This window comes from Myodes glareolus, chromosome 12 (assembly GCF_982192425.1).
Source record: "Myodes glareolus chromosome 12, mMyoGla1.1, whole genome shotgun sequence".
NCBI lineage: Eukaryota > Metazoa > Chordata > Mammalia > Rodentia > Cricetidae > Myodes > Myodes glareolus.
The window spans coordinates 20,739,589-20,758,793 of NC_142037.1; the positions used below are offsets into that span (position 1 = coordinate 20,739,589).

The window sequence follows — 19,205 nt, forward strand, 5'->3', positions numbered from 1 at the left end:
TGCCAAATTTTTTTTTTGTGGTGGAATAGGACATATAAGAAGAGATTGTAGACAAGAAATTACCGAAATAATATCTCCCCTGGGAATGGCAAAAATAGGAGGATTCAGCCTTCAGGTATATGTAGAAGGTGTGGCAAAGGCCGACATTGGACCAATGAATGCAGATCAACAAGAGACAGACAAGGCAACCAGATACCATCGGGAGCTCCATGAGGGGCCTCTCAAAGTCCGCCAAGACAAAAGTGGTGCAGCCATTCTTGGTCATTGTAGAGGACATGTCTCGCCAGGAAAATTTAAAATTCCAGAGCCCTCTGTAAAAATCCAGACTGGTCTAAATGCCGACATAAACATGGAGGATAAGTCAAAAATTCCAATAGTAAATAGGAAGCATATGTTCTTGCAGACTTCTACAAATGACCAAAGACCAAAGCTGAGAGTGTGTATAAATGGCATTGTAATTTTTGGTTTGATAGACACAGGTGCAGATGAATTATTACTCCAGAATCGTGGCATCCAAATAGGCCTCTTCAAGATGCAGATGTTCAGTTACTAGAAATTGGAACCATATTTCTAGTTACACGAAGCACAAGATTGCTTGACCGCATTGGGCCAGAAGGTCAAAGAGGGAAGCTGAGGCCACATGTGGCTAATATTGCAGTAAATTTATGGAGTTTATGGAGTTGTGACCTGCTGCAGCAGTGGGATACCCAGATTAATGTTCTTTCAGTCCCAGGAACTCATAATCCTGGAAAAGATATTATAAGATACTATAAACAATGGTCACCAGGCATTCAGGCTGTACAAGAACATAAAGCAACTAGCAGACCTTTAGAGGTACCAACAGCCCTTTCTTTAAAATGGTTAACTGAGAAACCAATATGGGTTAAGCAGTGGCCTCTAGCTGAAGAAAAGTTGCAGGCTTTAGAACAGCTGGAATCAACCAGCCCTTGGAATTCTCCTGAATTTGTTTTAAAAGAAGAAATCTGGTAAATGGAGAATGGTGATAAATCTAAGAGCTGTCAATAATTTAATTCAACCTATGGGCCCTCTACATTCTGGAATTCCTCTGCCATCTCTATTACCAAAAGGATGACCTCCTATAGTTATTGATTTAAAAGATTATTTCTTCACTATACATTTACAAGAAAAGGATGGAGAAAAAATTTGCCTTCACAGTGCCTACTTATAATAATTCTCTGCCTACTAGGAGATATCAATGGACTGTCCTCCCACAGGAAATGATAAATAACCTCATTCTGTGCCGATATTTTGTAAGTCGTTCATTGGAAATAATACATAAGCAATGTCCTAAGTATATAATTTACCATTACCTGGATGGCATTTTGCTATCTGATTCAAACACAGATACTCTAAGAAGAATGTTGGAAGAGGTAAGAATGTTTTGCCTAAAAGGGAATTACAAATTTCTCCTGAAAAAATATAGAGGGGAAATTCTGTTAATTAGCTAGATTATAAAATAGGTTTGCAGAAAATGAGAACACAAAAGGCACAAATTAGGAGAGACCGGTTGTGGACTCTTAATAACTTTCAAAGAATTTTAGGAGACATTTTCAGTCTATGACTGGCTGTTGGGATAATAGAAAAGTCTCCTGATCTAATAATTCATCTAAACAAAACCTTAGATGGTGATAAAGACTTGAATAGTCCCAGAGAATTAACATCTGAAGCAGAAAAGGAATTAACAATTGTTGAGGAGAAATTACAGGAGACACATGTGGATAGGGTGAATCAAACCTTAATTGTATTCTACTCATATTGTTTTCCAGAATTTCTTCTACAGGAATTTTAATGCACAGGGACAATATTATCTTAGAATGGATTTGTTTTACCAATCCATTTTAAAAACTAAAAACTTATGTGGAAAAAGTCTCTGGATTAATTATAAGATGTAAATTGAGACTTAATCAATTAAAAAGTATAGACCCAGCAGAGATTATAGTACCTTTCACTACTGATGAAATAAAGTTATGGGAAGACAATGAGCCATGGCAAAGAGCTTTTGGTAATTTGGGGGAAGAAATTAAAAGCAATTATCCCAAAAGCAATAGACTTAACCTTTTAAAGAGGACTTCTTGGATTCTTAACCAAATTGTACGTGATGCTGTAATAACTTAAGCCCCGTACATTTTATATTGATGCAAATAAATCAGGGAAGGCAGGTTACAAATCAGAAGAATTAAGTAAGGTGCTATTCTCATGGTGCTGAGGGATTTTAAAGAACCTCTTACTATAGTTACTGATTCACAAGATGCAGAAAGAGTCGTGTTGCAAATTGAAACTTCTGTTTTAATATCAGATGATATATAATTGACTATTATTTATCCAGGTGCAAGACATAATCAGTAATAGGCTTTGTCCTATATACATAATACATGTCCTATATATACATATGGTCCCATATGGGTCTGCCAGGTCCTCTAGCACAAAGTAATGCAGAAATTGATCAATTATTGATTGGAAGCATGTTTCAGGACTCAGAATTTCATAATAAACATCATGTCAATAGCAAAGGTTTAAAGGAGTTTTCTATTACATGGCAACAAGCTAAGGATATTATAAAGACATGCCCTACTTGTTCTTTCTATACCCAAACACTGCTACCTGCAGGGACTAACCCAAAGGGTACTCAAAGAAATGAAGTCTGGAAGATGAATGTGTTCCACTTTTCAGAATTTGGAAAATTAAAATATGTTCACCACACCATTTATACTTATTCAGGTTTTCAGTGGGCAACTGATTTAAGCTCAAAAAAGGCTGATTCAGCAATCACACATTTATTAGAAGTTATGGCCATCATGTGTACACCTGCACAAATAAGACAGACAATGGTCCAGCATATGTCTCTAAGAAAATAATACTAAAGTAAGAAAAAAAACTGTTTCAAGCATATTACCCATACATCACACAATCCTACAGGTCTGGAAGTTTTAGAAAGATCAAATCGAGCTATAAAGGATATGTTAAACAAACAGAAAAGGGTGGAAATACCCCCCAAAATAGATTACATAATTCTTTATTAACCTTAAATTTTCTTAATGCTAATGAGAAAGGGATACCAGCAGAGAGTCTTTGGATAATAGAGAAGTCTTCTGAATTAAATCAGCCGGTTTATTTCAAGGATTCTTTGACCTCACAATGGAAGCCAGGAGATGCACTATGTTGAGGAAGCAGTTTTGCTTTGTTTCCACTGGAGAAGAAAAACTATGGATACCATCAAAAATAATAAAGATTCGGTTTGAAAAGGAGAAACGTCTTGAAAAAGAGAAATGGCAGCTCATCGACAATAGTGACAAACATACAAATGGTTAGGAAACCTCATAAGGGTGGAGGCAGGTTCCTGTTCTTGTCTTTGCAGGAAAATATTCATCAAAAACTCAAGAGACCCAGGATGTTTGAATGCTGATAGATGGAAAAATAACTATCCAATAAGGATCATCAAGAAAAAAAAAAGCATGATTTATGACATATGGAGCTGATTTTGGAGTTGGGCAACATCTCTGTCCTTCTCTACATCAAGCATGTTGTTAAAAGAAAAATTCAGAGTTTCTGTCTCATGTCAAGAGACATTTGATATGGGTTAAAAAGAAAAAAGAATTTAGAAAAAAATTACTTTTCTTCATACCTGTTTTTGTCTCTCATACTTTTCATTGAAAAAATATATATGTCTATATAAATAATGTGTAAGTTTTCCACAATTAACGTTGTATTCTTCTGTAGTAATCTTTGAGGTTTCCAGTAAGGAGATGGGGACCTCACAACAACTCCACCTGGTTGATAAGACATCATGATGCTTTAGTGCTACTATAAGACCTGTTTTGGGTACCAGCTGCTCAAGAGGTTTCCAGCTTGGTTAACTGAAATAATGCAGATTTTTACAACGTTTTGGCCTGAAATCCATATAGGAACCTCAGAAAAACCCTACTGAATACTCAGAGACTATTTGCAATTATACCAGAAAGTAATCTTTGAACTTAACCATCATTTTATTTTCACAGGATCCCATAGAAAGAACATCGCCCCCATGACAACTGGAAGTAATACAGGAAGATGACTTCCCCTCTCCCAACAAAGTTTGTCGTCAGGGATAGGGACATCATTTAGGGGTTCATTATAATTGGTATAGGGTTGGGAGTTGGAGGAAATTTTGTAGGCTCAGGGATCTCATTTAAAAATAGGAAAAATTGGGTGGTATAATAGATTAGTGTGATCTTATGCGAACTATTAATAATAGCAAGTAATGGAGTGAATACTTGTGAGCTATTATTTATAGGCAATTTACATTGATATAGATTCTTGTATGTTGATACAAACTTAAATTATATTGAGTATGGTCCTATTTTCATCCACCATATTTGTATTACTAGGCAAAGTTATTTTGTCATATTGTATGCATGCATGCTTTTACCTCTGCCTAAAACATTTTTGTATATTGATACAATTTTAGGATATATTTATCATATTGCAATGTACATTCCACCTCTGATCAAGATACTCATGCCTTACTTATATTTTGAGGTCATTGTCCTCACTTGTTGCACAGATGTTTATTGTATAATATTCTAATATGAAGTCTTAGTCTTTAAGTTATATAGGTATCAAAAATTATAGATCAATATTCATCTATATTTGTCATACTTATAGTCAGACTAATAAGGTTTTTTAGATACATAGAGATTGTATTCTGCATAGATAGATATCTTCAACCACTTAAAAGAGCTGTAGAATGTGGCATTTAAATAACTAAGGGTTCTGTTGAAATGAGACACGATTGCTTCTGGCAGCACTGATCTATTCCTGAAAGAATGTTGAGAACCAAAGACACTCCACTTGGAGCTTATTTTCTTGTTGGAAAAACTGGCCTTTGGGCAAGAAACTCCCCATGACTCAAACACTGAAAAGGTAGATGGTATCTGGAAATGGATAAGAAGGAATGCCAAATCTTGCCAAGTCATGGTAAGACTGTTTTGAAAAATTTCCTACCTCTGAAAATGGTCTGTCAGTTACTCTAGGCCTTAGTCAAAGTTGGTTGCTTCAATGTTGCAAATAAGACTTTGGGTGATTTCACAGGTAGCCAGTTGTCTCTGTCATTTTTTGCACATTTGGGGAAGTTGCTTGATTGCACTTCCTGCTTACTCAATTAATGTTATTTCCCTTCTCGGATCTTTGATGGGGTTGAAGACTAGATAGTTGTAGTTACTTTTCTCTCATGACTTGGCCAAGCTATTTATTATAAAAGAGTTAAACTAGTTAGGATAGGATAATTATTGAATATATTTGTTCTTATTGTATATAATTTTGTATTAGACTTACAACTTACTTATTTTAGCAAAAGGAAGAGGTGATGTAGGAAATCCTACTGCCACTAGTTACCGGTCCGCTGGGGAATGGCCTCTTATAATATTTATGCTGATGTAGAACATGCATCTGACCTATTTTTCCAGATGTGGAATTCGGCTTTTGTTCACCATTCCAGCAAAGATTCAGATTTGTGAGTGTAGCCTTAAATAAATAGCTATCTATTATTCTCAGTTCTGGTCTAGTCTGGGATTTCTGTTAAGCATCCTTCTTCAATCACCTCGAAGAAATGCTACCTCAATATACTCAGAGGTCTGGCATGGCAAAGGGAAGCTTCAACCATTTCTCTCATGTTCCAGGCTTGCACAGGCATGCTTTCCACCAGAAGCAAGTGTTTTCTCTTTCAGGCTACATGCGCTGTGCCTACTCTTGACCTCTTTCTCCACACTGAGGACCTCCTTTTCTACACTGCTTAGCTGGAGATTTTTGCTGTCAAGGAATCCTTATCCCAAATCAAGGTCAAAAGTGGATTGTGTCAACTCTGCATTTCATCAGATGTGAATGATGTACATTGTTATCCCAGATGAGAGGTGACAGATCCACTCCAGCACTAATAATAAGTGATGCTGTGGCATGAGCCTGAACCCACAGAGATCAGTGAGGACAACTGAGCCAAGCACAGACATTTGGGAGTCTAAGAAAATTAGCATGCCTACCTCACATACCTGTCCCTACACATCTCCAGAGACTTCTCTCTTTGGTGTGGGCTGATACAATCTAACTAAAACAGCATCTATGGTTTGCAGGACAAACGTTGACTAGAAGCTAGACAGATGCCTCACAGTGTAAGAGTCTTTACTGTTTTCTCCTATGGCTCCCAACAACCATTTGTGACTGGGAATCCAGTGTGCATCTTCTGATCTCTACAGGAACTGTATGCATGTTGTCAAATACAAGATCAAAGCCAACAGACTCTTTAAAAGGTTATGTCCCAAAGTGACTGGGAAGGTAATTATGTGTGGCGTGGTTATGACTGATGCTGTATTTCAAGAAAAACAGAGGCAGATCACTCTGTTATTTCTGATTTCTTTCATGTTCCCATAATGAATGTGTTTCTGGCCCGAGAATCTATAAAGAAAAAGGATGTATTTCTCAATAATTTAGTCCTTATAAGCAGTTTATAAAAGTGTATCTATCGAGTACTTTATTAGGGGTAACTAAATACGTGACGGTGTAGATACAGCATGAGAAAATTATTTCATCATCAGGTAAGTATATGTGGAGTAAGCCTAGCTATGCACACACAAGACGCCAAACTGCTATGTCTGTCAGGCTGTCTGGGAACTCACTATGTGGCCCATTCTGCCTCATATCAGAATAAACTCACAGCGATCCATATTTCCTCATGATTTCTGGGGTTATAAGAGTATGACATTACCCCTGACTAAAGAAGTTGGATTTAAGTGTGATGAGTTGGAAATTGCTTTTTTATTTACAAAGAAATACATTTCTCTCACAAGGGACAATAAAAGGGCTGTCAACATAAACACTGAATAACCTTATCAAACTAAGAAAATAACAAGAACAAATAACATCATAATAAAGAAACCAAAACCAAAATAATCAAAACCAAAAGTATAAAGCAGAAAGCAAACAAAATTTAAACTAATTAGCATTCATCAAGGCAGATGGAATAGCACAGAACTTTAACAGGCTGTGGCTTGCTTTGAAGACATTGTAGCGAGGCTGTCACCCATTGGAACTGATGTAGATTTTTCAGGATATCTACAGTCATTCTTAGGGTCTGTATATGTCAAGTTCTCCCCAAGGATCAGGCCATTTACTAGTAAATGTAGATTTTTGATTAAATTTGTCTAAGATTTTCTGCTTCCCAAGCATATTAATCTGCTTTTTTTTTCTTCAGAAGAACTGAGTCAACAGATATATAACACACTGGGTATGATCACCTGGAGGTCATTTGGTGTTTCCCTCACTGGTGAGTTCACAACAACAAGAAGGGTCTTTTTGTCTGGAGGCCTTGACCCTAATATGAACAATGTCACAGGTGCAAGGTCCTTTGTTGTTTTTTCAGTTCTCTTAAGGACTGTTATCAAGGAGGAATTAAGACCCAAAAGCAGCCATTCTGGGTCACTGGTTAGTCATAATCAGGGTCTATTCCAAATGGGAAAGCAAACTTGAGGAAGAGTATGCATCCCCAGAATTCAGTATTTGCTGGGGGTGGACTCAGCAGGTGGCTCTGACTCTAGCAGCTCCTTCTTCAGGTGGCTCTCATCCTGGGCTGTTGCCTGTTCCCGATCAGTCTGAAGCTTTTTGCACCTGAGAGAAAAAAAAAACATTTATGACACATCCTTTGTGAGGAGCTTCTATGTTGGATGTCAAGCAGCTGCCTCCCTCCACCTCAGCTGTGCTTGACAGTCAAAATTCATCTTTTGACTGATGTCATTGTTGGTAACCTCAAGAAATTAGGATCATAGAGTAGCTGGGACTAAAATTTTCTCATTCCAAAACATAAGTCATGATTTAAAATAATCACTCTGTGTTGTCCATTCTATTTGAAAGATTAGGACATGCTCCTATATATCGGGAACTCATTTTGTAAATGTCAGAAATATATTACTATATTCCCAATAAGAAAAATACACATGCTGTACAAGATGAGATGGACTGCATCATTTTATAAATAGACATAAAAGTGTCTTGCATCCTGGGTTACTGAACAAGGTCATGAGGCTAGCTCAGTCCTAATGCTCATAAGGCATCTTGAACATGAACAACATGTATGATAGAGTCTGTCATGCTAGAACAGCATTTCCTGTGATGTGTGCCTGAGAACACTGGCTCTTCTGGGGCTCTGGGACCACAAAGAATTTCTCAGGACTAGAGTTTGGAATCTGCATCCAGACTCTCTTTGGGAGTCTGTGATAGCACAGTCTAAGAATGGTCTGATCGTCCCTGAAGCTGACACATCTGCCAGGGTTCATTCTCAAAAGTCATTATCCTATTCTCTGCAGAGAACACTTTTCATGGGAAATGGGAAAATGCTGCAGAAGGCTTTGTTCAAAGGTGGGAATCTATTGTCTACATGATATTTTTCTAAATAAAATTGCAATTTCAACCAGGCCCCATGGTGAACAACTTTAAATCCAATATGATGGGGGATGCAACAGGAAGCTCTCTGTGGCTTCAGGGAAAGCCTGCTGAGAACACATATAGAGGGTTCTGAAGGGACAAAGGAAGACTCAGTTCTACAGACTCACTGAGTGTCAAACGTATGATTTACTAGAAAGATCTTGTTGACTGTATCAGCAGAAATTCTCTGAGGTCTTTGCTCCTTGTTTCTTGTTGGGAGCCACATAGATGAGCAGAAACCCACCAATGACACAGATTCCAGGTACAGGGGACCCACTTGACTCTACCTCCCCCTCCCAGTCTGTGCTCTTACCTCATCTGGGAGGTGTCAAAGTGATGCTGTAGATTTTCTGCCATGTCCTTTTCAGGAGTGATCACCTCCTTCTGCTTCAGCAGAAACTGAAGTCTTTCTTCCAGCCTCTTGAGCTCCTGTTCATTAGAATATTGCCTTCTTAGTGGAGGGCTACAGACTGTCATACTAACCTAAGCAAATATAAAGGATCTAAATAGCTTGCTGGGCAGCCAGTCAGGCAAACAAAACCAACTGGCCTAGGAAGAAACCCTGATTTAATCAAGAGACTGACTAGAAACACAGCAGTACTTGTACATGAACACTGAAATGAACACCCAGATAGCATGGAGTTGGTAGCTGGATGGGACTATGGATGAGTAAGGAGATGGGCAAAAACATGAATGGATGGATGGGCAGAGAGGCAGTCAAATGGGCAAATGGTGGTTGATCTCATCCTGACCTACTTGCCTGGCCCTACCTGTTGTTGCTGGGTTTTGAGATCACTGGTGTCTTCTTTGTCCCTGCAGATCAATTTCCAGTCCTCCAAGTGGGGCTTCAGCAGGACCCAGTCCTCCAACAGCTTCTTTTTCTCCTGCTTCAGCATGTCCACTTTCTTCTCCAGCTGAGTCTGTTGCATCAGGAGATGGCTGTGCAGACCCCTGGAGAAACACTCTGCATACTAAGGCCTTGCAAGCCTCCTCCTGCTAACCCTGCCTCCAGGAATCAGCACCCTAAAAGGCTTTATGATTCCTAGAAGACTTAACTGGGAGTCTGATTCAGCCAGGACAGCTGCATTCAGAAGCCAAAATGAGAGAACAGCTAAGACTGGAAAGTATCAAGCTACTATGGAAAGCCCCAACACAAAAAAGGATCCATGTCCCTTCAATAGAAAGGAGAGTCTACCAGCTGTCCTAAGCACTCTGTGGTAATGGAGAAACATTAGCATGCAGTGGGCAAATACCCTCCAAGGGAAGACAAGAGACCCAAGGTGATTCTATTCTATCTACAGGTTCCTCAACCGCCATATGTGTAAAGCTTGGTCCGGAGCTCCAGATGCCTAAGGCTGCCAGACATTCTCCTCACACTGCAAATCCCTTTTTTTCTTCGAGGCTCATGAGGCTCTAGGACAATGGTGTCAGGGCTTAACTGTCCCTTTTTCACTTAGCAATACTGAGTCTGAGAGAAAAAGTCCAAGAGCTGCTTACTATGAAGCGGAAAGGTTACAACCACAGTTGGCGATTCTCCATCCAGAAAAAGAAAGGCATAGATGTCCATTGCACAATTGTGGGAGTCCGTGTCAAGATGGGCCTTACTGACAGAAGACTGTCTCCTCGATCAGCTCACTGAACTTGTGTGAGGCCTTGGTATTCTCATTTTCCAATCTCTTCAGTTGCATCATGACCTCATCATGTTCCGACTTCAGTTCTTCATACAAAGGATGTGGCTTGGGGTAGGGCCTAGAAACAGGAAGAAAGACCCCATGAACACAGGTTCTCAAGTATCATGGGAAATCAAGTTGTACTCTGGTTCACCACAGCACTGTGGATGCCACATTCAGCCTCCATGGCCTAGAACCACTGGGTGCTCTTCAGTTGGAATGCTGGGCCCAAGATGGCTGAGACTCAGGTTCAGATGGAAGCTTTGCTGGCTGCAAGATCTCACTCAGACTGCCAAGAGGTTCAGTCTTGTTCTCTATGTTACCAGGAGTCTATGACACAGGTCTTGGCACTCCACATGTTGTAGTGACAATTCTCCCATTTACCTACAGCTATTCTAGAGCCTGGCTGACAAATTACTGAACATTTAGACAGAGCACATAAGTTTGAGTTTTAGGCCCAAGAGCTGGACGGTGATATAAACTGCCCAAGCAATTCCTAGGTGCCACCAAGGTAAGTACAGAACAAGAGCTATGCTGATTAAAGTGGTGCTCCTGGACCTCAGTACTGGCATCACCTGGAAAGTGGGACAGGCACATCCTCAGTCCCCGATACAGATCTCTGTCTCCCAGTAACTCTTGGCACACACAAACATTAAACTGTATGTATGTACACACACACACACAGAGAGAGAGAGAGAGAGAGAGAGAGAGAGAGAGAGAGAGAGAGAGAGACATAGAGATAGAAAGAGAACAATAGAGACACAGAATGGGAGAGTGACCACAAGTGCACGCTAAAAAAATGTGTGGAGCCTTATCATCTAAGAGAATTATTACAATAATAGATAGAAAATGTGATGAGCCTCAGGACATCCAGTTGTACACTGAGAGGGAACAAGGCCCATCCAGCTGCTACCAGGAGTTTCCAGCACACAATCACCTACCAGTCAAGTTCAAAGTCTCACCACAAACAAACAGCAACTAGTATCTCACACAAGCCACCACCTGTAAAGTCCTTTCCAAATACATGCTGGAAATTATACATTACTGCTGCTGTCTCTGAGTTGTGTGACTGAGATTACAAGCTCTGGATTTCATTTGGAAAAAAGAGAATAGTTAGAGTCCTAATCTCTAACGTCCTCCAAAACTTCAGGTGTGCCTCTCCTCTGAGAAGAATTTTGGATGCAAGGTGAGGCACAGAGGCACTCCAGAGTTGCAGCCTCCAAGAAACCAACACCTTTTTATCAGGATTTAATTATTTGACTTTTATTTAAACAGCATTTTCCGTTTATTTTATGTACCAACTCCAGTTTTCCCTCCTAATTGCCTCCCTTTCCAATCTAACCCCTCTCCTCCCATGCCTCCTCTGTCTCCACTCAGAAAGGGGCAGGCCTTCCATGGGCTTGAGCAAAGCATGGCAAATCAAGCTGAGGCAGGGCAGAGCTTCTTGCCTTATTTCAAGGCTAGGCAAGGTAATCCAGCATGGGAACTTGTTCACACAAGGCAACAAAACTCCAAGCACAGGCTCTGATCTCACTATTAGGACCCTATAAACTGACCAAACTACACAACTGTCACACGTGAACAGAGGTCCTAGGTCAGTCCCATGCAAACTAACTATTGGTCCAGAGGGCATGAGCTATCAAAAGCTCATATCAGATGTCACTGTGGAAGCCAAGACCCAAAGAGAAAGCAGGTGAGGGGACACTGCTGACAGCCCAGTGAAGTCTGAAATGATGCATACCTATTGTCCACAGTTCCTTCTGTGATGGGGAAGAGGCGTGCTTGTAACTTATTCCTTTGGCTGGTTATCAGCTGCAGCTCCCTGGTCAGCTCCCCCTTTTCCTTCAGTTTCATGGTGAAGAGAATTTCGTCTGACATTGGCTCTATATCATCCCCTGTGGGGAGATAGAACACAAGTAATGTTGCACATGACAAGGAATAGAGGATGGACAGACAGCCCTGAGACCTAAACAGCAAGATCATGTATGAAACCCATTGAAAAGCAAATATTTTTGGTCCATGTTGAGAGATTTCCACTCTGGATCTCAGCTCTCCCATTACTCTAGCAGTCTGAAGTTTCCTTTGCCTCCCTGCAGAGGCTTCAGGAGAAGACACCAAACACCTCTTCAGGCTTATTCACAGCAGCACAGGATGTAGCATGGTCCAGAGCCCTGAAGCCTGTCTGTGGTTTCAGAAGCCAGGAGAACAATAAGAGTGCACAGGTACTCAGGTGTTGTAAGGAGCCCAGATACACTGACTGGCCACTCCAGGACCATGGCTGTGGATTGGAAAGTCACACAGTGGCACAACATGGTCAGCAGACTCACCAAGTCACCACACTGACAGCCCAGAACATTGAAGCTGGCAGAAAGCAGCCAATCTCTGGCCTGGTACCATACGTCTGACAGTTGTTTTTCTACACTAGACAACTGCCTGCCATCCTTAGCTGCTAATTCAGAACTCTAAGGTAGCCACAGTCAGGAAAAGATCATCAAAGGAATTCTGCTGTACAGTCTAAGGACACAATGTCATGGTCAGAAGTGCTTTTCTCTCTGTGAGAATAGTGTAAGGCAGTCACTGAACATAACAAAAAACAAACAAAAAAAAAAACCCCAAAAAACTACTGAAGGTGAAGTACAGTGATGTGTGCCCTAAGAAGGGGTCACATTATCCCCTCCTTTCCTCCTGATGGTCTCTTTCTGACCCCACATTTTCCCCAAACCACAGCAAAGATAAAAGCTAAGTGGTGCTCCCAGCACAATAACCTTGCCCAGGTCAGCCTGTGGTTGAGGAGATGAACAAATCAATGTTCTGGAATCCTTGCCTTTCAGGAATTACAATAAGGAGGGAAGTCCATTTGCTTCTCAGAGGCACAAAACCTGATGACCCATGACTGGAAGGCCAAATTCAAGCCCACCTCCACCAACAAGTTCCCCATGCCCTGCCCAGGACTCACTCTGCGCTCGCCAGAACAATTTACTTCTTCGTGTTTTTCTCTGGGACTTAAAAGCAGATCCTTTCTGTCTCTCTGTTCCCTGGATGACCTCCATTCTCCCTCCCAAGTAGACACCTGAGTCTAGACAACATCTCTAATGATGTCCACTATGGGCAGTTGAAGGAATATCCTAAGGGCAGTTGGTGTTGCTACAACACTGATGACATCACTTGGGATTCCAAGAGGTCTCCAGGATACAGTAAAATGCCCAGAGACTGCTGATGTCATGAGGACCTGCACTTGCCACCCTGCTAATTACCTTTCCTCAAACGACCAGAAATTCAGGTTCCCTTTCCAGCAGTCTCCCTGGAAACACAGAGGAAAACTATCAATGCCTATTCTTCCAAAGCCAGAATTCTGTTAGGTTGACTGGAAGGCCCATGGTATTTCCCATGTTGAGAACTGAGCTGTTCTTTCCAAGATTGCCTAGGAAAGTCTCATTCATTCCTCAGAATTCCTCCATTCCTCCATTCATCAATGTGAACAATTGAATATTACTGAGAAATCATGTCAAAATGCATGTAAATGAAACCTCCAACTTCCTCAAGTACGGGTGTTTGAAAGCACATTCAGAATGAATCTGCAGGCTTAGGGTACAGTCATGGAAGCAATGTGCTTATCTTTAGAAAGTTGCTTCAGGATTCCTAAGCACTTAGAGAATGCACCCACCAGGGTATTGACAAAAGTATGATGATCCATTGGCAGAGGAACCTGATATAGAGGGTCCCCCAGAGAAAAAACCCTCAGGCTGAGTGTAGTGCTCTCCATTCTGTACCAAAGACACCAATGCAGGCTTAGTTATCAGCCTCTCTGAGTTACAGTGAGATTCTGCCTCTTGGGAATGAAAGAACGCATAGTGCAAAAAGAAAGTCAACAGCTGTAGACACACCCAGTCGACAGACTGAGTGCCTATCCTGAGCTCAATGATTCATGCTGTCCTCATTGTCCTTGTGGGCCCTACTTGAAGTTGCAGTTCTGATGCACTGGAAGCTGGATGATTTACACTCAAGGTGAACCTGCAAAGCTAGTGTGAGGACAGCATAGGAGACATGAGTCTGTCTCAACAAATAAAATGGAAATATACCCTACCACCCAGGCCTCATCTACTAATCCTGTTTTTCTCTGAAGATTTTCTTTGAGACAGGCTTTAAGAAACGCATAATCTCTCATTTACAATGCAGCCACAACACCCTGAGTGCTGGACTTACAGGAGTATACTAATCCCCTGGAAGTCAGCTCCTTCTCAAACTTCCTGAATTTTAGACAGAGAGGTGAGTGGAAGCTTCTCCCTGTACTGACCTACAAAACTAATTGAGGCCTCAATATTACCATGACATCTAGATGGCAGGAAGCCTAAATTGTGCATTGTCACTGTGTTCACAAGTCGCAGTATTCCTGGAGTCATCTTGTCACTTTCTGTGCTCATGCACATTGAGAGCATACTTGGTGAGGACAGGTGGAGACAGACTGGACATGCAGAAAGAGTGGTTCTTCTCCACATGAGCATGTGCATTACAGGTACATATGCAAACATGACTGGGTGTCCACCTGCTGTCACATAGGCAGCAATACACAGAACCATAGACACTCTGCTTCATGAACAATTTGAATTTTTTGGTAGGATTGTGTTATAATTTACTATTTCCACACTTCCAGATCCTTACAGAACAAATGCTTTGTGCAGCTCGACTTGATTGTCTCAGCTCAGAAAACTTCATTGGTTGGATATTTGACATCCTCATGAACTGTTCTTGAATTTTCTATAAATTTCAGATTGAAAGGTAATAATCTGAACAGCCAGACTATGATTCCTCAAGGACTGCGTCTTCTTCCTTCCTCTGCCAACCCCCAGGTCCTGATCCTGAAGGAGTTATCTGTGATCAGAAGTGATGCAGCGGTACCTGCCTCTGTGAGCTGACCAAGAGCAACAGACTCCTCACCATGACCCCGTGTGGCTCCAAAGTGAGCTAAGTACTCAGTGTAGCAGTGTTTGTGTTCAGCCCAGGGCTTGGATCTAGAACACATCTTCGGTGATTGTAAATTCATAAGGGCAATTCATTTCTTGAAGTGCCTGTTTGTAAATCAGGGAAGACCGAGCTTTTGTTTATTTGGCTGAGGGTCAGTTTAAGGCTTTTGGAGAAACATGTTGTTAATGGACTGAGTTCCTGAGTTTGAAGGTGGTTTCACAAAATTTAATGTTAAGAAGGTGAAAGCTGAGTATTTTCAGTAATAGATTTAGTGAAGTAGCTATCATTATTTTTGTGGTGCTGCTGATCAAACACAAGACTCCATCCATTTTTAGAAGTGCTCTACCACTGAATTATAGCTCTAGGTTTGATGTGGCAAAATTCTTAAACTTCATATTTACTCAGATTGTTACACCATTAGGTTTCATTGTACTATGCTCAAACTTTGACTCTCAGGGCTTCTATTTCAGTGATCATTATTCATTATGGAATAGAATTCTATGTCTCTAACTTGGCTGCTTTTTACACTGTTTCTTGGTAGCATCATTTTCGCAGGTGGGCTCTGTTTGCTAGAGGCAAGCACATCTCATTTAAGAGAGGCTTCCTGATTCAGCTTTAGCTGCAAAAACTTCACAGCTCTTTTAAGAGGACCTGCCAGCAAACATTTAAATGTTGTTTATGAATAGCCTACAGCATGCTTCTTAGTAGTGGCAGGAACCTTGAAATGCCACAGACTTGTGGCAATAAGCATGGTTCCTGCCAGTATCTTTGCCATGAGGCTAGACTCTCAGAAAGCTAAGGAATGGGGTGAATCAAGTCTTCAAAGCAACAGCTTTAATCCTAATCATATTGCTTAGCAAATTAGACTCATGTAGTCAGACAAAAACAGAGATATACAGTAAAGATAGACTGAGGTGAAGAAAACCTCTACATAGTTTACAGTGTGTTTAAAAATATGTGTAAGCTTGGGAGAAAATAGTAAAGAGATAAAATCATTAAAATAAAAAAGAAAGAAAGAGAGTAGTCGGATGTGGTGGCACACACCTTTAATCCCAAGACTTGGGAGGAAAATGCAGGCACGTCTCTGTGAGTTCAAGGACAACCTGGTCTGCAGAGTGAGAGCCAGGACAGCCAAAGATACACCGAGAAACCTAGGCTAAAAAATTAAAAATAAAAAGAAACAAAATAGAGTTCAAAATAAAGCCAAATAAAGATGGAAAATATAGAGGATGAGGATATTGTATGTTATTGTGCTGTTGTTGTTTAGCTTGAGTTTTTTGGTGGAATCCTAACAGCAGGAGTGCGGTATCTCTGACTCCTTTGCCTGCTCTTGAGACCCTTTTCCTCTACTGGGTTACTTCACAAAGTTTGATATGAATGTTTGTGCCTAGTTTTAATGCATCTTGCTATTTAGTGTTTGGTTCATACTGCTGGGAAGACTGTTCTTTTCTGAAAAGAAATGGAGGAACAGTGATGGGGAGCCTCTTCCTGCCATTGTCCTTAGAGAGCCTGGACCAGGTTGAGGCATGTCTTTGGGTTTCAAAAAGCCACAGTCCCGACCACTCACCCCTCTTCTTCCTGTGTGCCACACCTGAATGTCAGACCCCATTCATATGTCCTCTCTATGATCCATGAATTTCCTTTAAATAAAGAGAAACCTTAGTATATCGTATTCGGAGCTAGTGTGGGATTATTTGATTCCATGTTTCCCCCATCTGACATGTTCTACTTCAAAATAGTAAATCTGGAAGACAGGAAAGGGGGAACTTGGAGGAATTGAGGTGTTGTGGGATGTTTTGCTAGTACTCTGACATTCTTGAGAGATGCCATTAAGGTTAAACCTTGAAATCAGTGGACAGAAACAGCAAATATCTGACCAGGACTGGCCATAGAGAAGTCAGAAATATGGATATAGACATACTGGAAGGAAAAGGCAGGGACTGGAGTTAACTTCCTCTTGGTTCTGGGATGAGGATAAGGGATGCATCTCTTGAAGTATCACCAACCAAAAAGCAAGGTCAGCCGGTTGCTTCTCAGCCTCTCTGATCTGGCATGATTTACTCCAGTCTTTGACTCAAGTCTTATTGATAGACAGAATGATAGAGACTTAATTTAAACCTATATATTGTGGCAACAGCAGAGGTGGGGTCTTGAGACCTGAAACCCCACACAGACTGCAGCCTGAACATTCAGTATGACACTGACTGAGGAGCTATGGAGGCCTCAGATGATAATTAAAATATCAGTAGATTCATATGCAGACACTAAGCCGACAAAAAAATACCAGAGGGGCGTAGAAACCATGGTTGGGATGTATTGTACAAGAGAAGAATAAAAAATTTTAAATAAAATCTACCCTTTTCTATCCTTGACATTCTGATTGTGAGATTCACCTGTTTTTGTGATTGGTTAATGTTTATTCCTGGTTGGTACCCTGTTGTTTGACTTCACCACAATTTTATTTACTCATTGTGCTGCTGATGGACTTTTGAGTTGTTCCACAAACCACACTATTGCTCTTATTCATGCTTTATAGTGTAGAGATTTGGGTGTGTTCCTAGGTATGGAATTGATGTATGGAGCACAAGCATCAGCAGTTTCTCAGCTGATATCATCAAGGTGGCCGAGTTCATTGGTATTCTCACTAAGTAGCAGCAGATGAGAGTTCTTGTTTCTCTTTTTGACTTCCTAATTTTAGTCATTCTGAGTATATAATGCTTTTACTTTAAGGCTTAATTTGTGTTTTCCTGATTGCTAATGCAGTTTGATAATTGACATGTTTATCAGCAATTTGATTATGTTATTTTGTTAAGTTCTTGTTCAAGTTTCTTGCTTGTGCTTTCATTGAGTTGTCTAATCATTTCTGGACTCACAGAGATCCCTTTATTAGCTTCCTGAGTGCTGTGATTAATGGTGTATGCCACCAGACCTAGCTACCCAATTTTTTTGTTGTTTGATATGCATAATTTACAAACTATATACATGAGCTATGTGTTCATATTTGTAGACTAAGTTCCAAGGGAAATAAACCACACCTGTGTTAAAGACTCAAAACAGTATGACTGATCAGACATTCAAAAAGCGTTAGAATATTACAGATCCAGAGCAAACTATTTTGGATTATCATGTCTCGCTTACTGCCCATCGTCTGTGTCTGCCCTGACATCTTTTGACTGCCAGAAAACCTTTGGGATGTTTTTGTAGTAGACCACTAGTTTCTTCCAATCCTACACTCAGGATGGCACTAGAAGCACATGAAATCAGTGACATAATTTTCTCCACTTTGCTGTAACCCACTCATTAGCTATCTCCACCAATGTGTTGATAAATACTGTGAGTCATAATTGCCTCTTGTTCTATGACTATAAATGCTTATGCAGTCCCTTCCATGGTGGAACATTTCATTCATGACAACCTGAATTCAGGGACCCTGGGCTATGACCACACATATTTGACTCCAAATATGAGTTTGTGGGTGAGAACTGTGTTCTGTGTCAACATACATGTGATACAAACCCTCCCCCACTTTTGAGACAAGATCTCACTGTACAGCCTTGGTTGCCCTTGATCACTTGCCACTACCTCCTGTGTTCTGGGATTAAAGCTCTTACCTCTTCACATGACTTAGACAGTTCCCATTCTGCAGGATTGCTTTCCACTTAATGGTATCTTTTCATGAATATAAATCTTTCTTGAATGATGGGGCACGGTGTGATCGGTAATTAATTATCCGTCAGACTAGCTTAATACAAAACATGCAGCTTTAATAAACAGAAGGAAGACTTACACCAGAATCCCAACCATCTGTCGGGATGCAGGAGCCAGGTGAGAGAGAGCTAGGGGAAGCGCACCTGCCAGGTTTATAGGTAAATTTTTGCCTTAGAGGAACACGCCCCACAGACAGAATGTGATTGGTTGAACTCCCCTATCATCTCCCCCTTTTTTCTAAAATAAGACAGAACAAAACCAAATGCAACTATATACAGTAGAAACAAATAATAAATATAAAATTGCAAACAACAAACAATATTAAGTAGGAAACATATAACAAAAGTTTTACTAAACATTCTATTTCAAGGAGTCTAAATAATGTAGAGAGTAACTACA

The 19,205-nt window shown here is 40.6% G+C and overlaps 1 protein-coding gene across 2 annotated transcripts; it reads right to left on the reverse strand.

The window, feature by feature from the left end:
• Positions 1-6,548: 6,548 nt before the first annotated feature.
• LOC148120193 (disks large homolog 5-like) lies at positions 6,549-13,270 on the reverse strand. 2 transcript variants are annotated; one of them, XM_087912084.1, is made up of 5 exons: positions 13,093-13,268; positions 11,878-12,031; positions 9,237-10,215; positions 8,780-8,895; positions 6,549-7,653 (listed from the first exon to the last, which is right to left on the reverse strand). In XM_087912084.1, exons 3-5 carry the CDS (start codon positions 9,393-9,395, stop codon positions 7,539-7,541), a joined length of 390 nt encoding a protein of 129 aa, XP_087768210.1. In that variant the 5' UTR covers positions 9,396-10,215; positions 11,878-12,031; positions 13,093-13,268; the 3' UTR covers positions 6,549-7,538. The 2 variants fall into 2 exon arrangements, with proteins under 2 accessions (XP_087768210.1, XP_087768209.1); XM_087912083.1 differs by lacking the exons at positions 6,549-7,653; positions 8,780-8,895 and having other exon boundaries at positions 9,306-10,215; positions 13,093-13,270.
• Between the last annotated feature and the right edge of the window lie 5,935 nt (positions 13,271-19,205).

Coding starts and splice junctions, on each gene's coding strand:
- LOC148120193 (XM_087912083.1), bottom strand. CDS start 13,186: ATGGAGGTCATCCAGGGAACAGAGAGACAGAAAGGATCTGCTTTTAAG. Junction 12,032..13,092: donor ATTGTTCTGGCGAGCGCAGA/GTGAGTCCTGGG, acceptor ATCTCCCCACAG/GGGATGATATAGAGCCAATG. Junction 10,216..11,877: donor GAAGGAACTGTGGACAATAG/GTATGCATCATT, acceptor TCCTGTTTCTAG/GCCCTACCCCAAGCCACATC.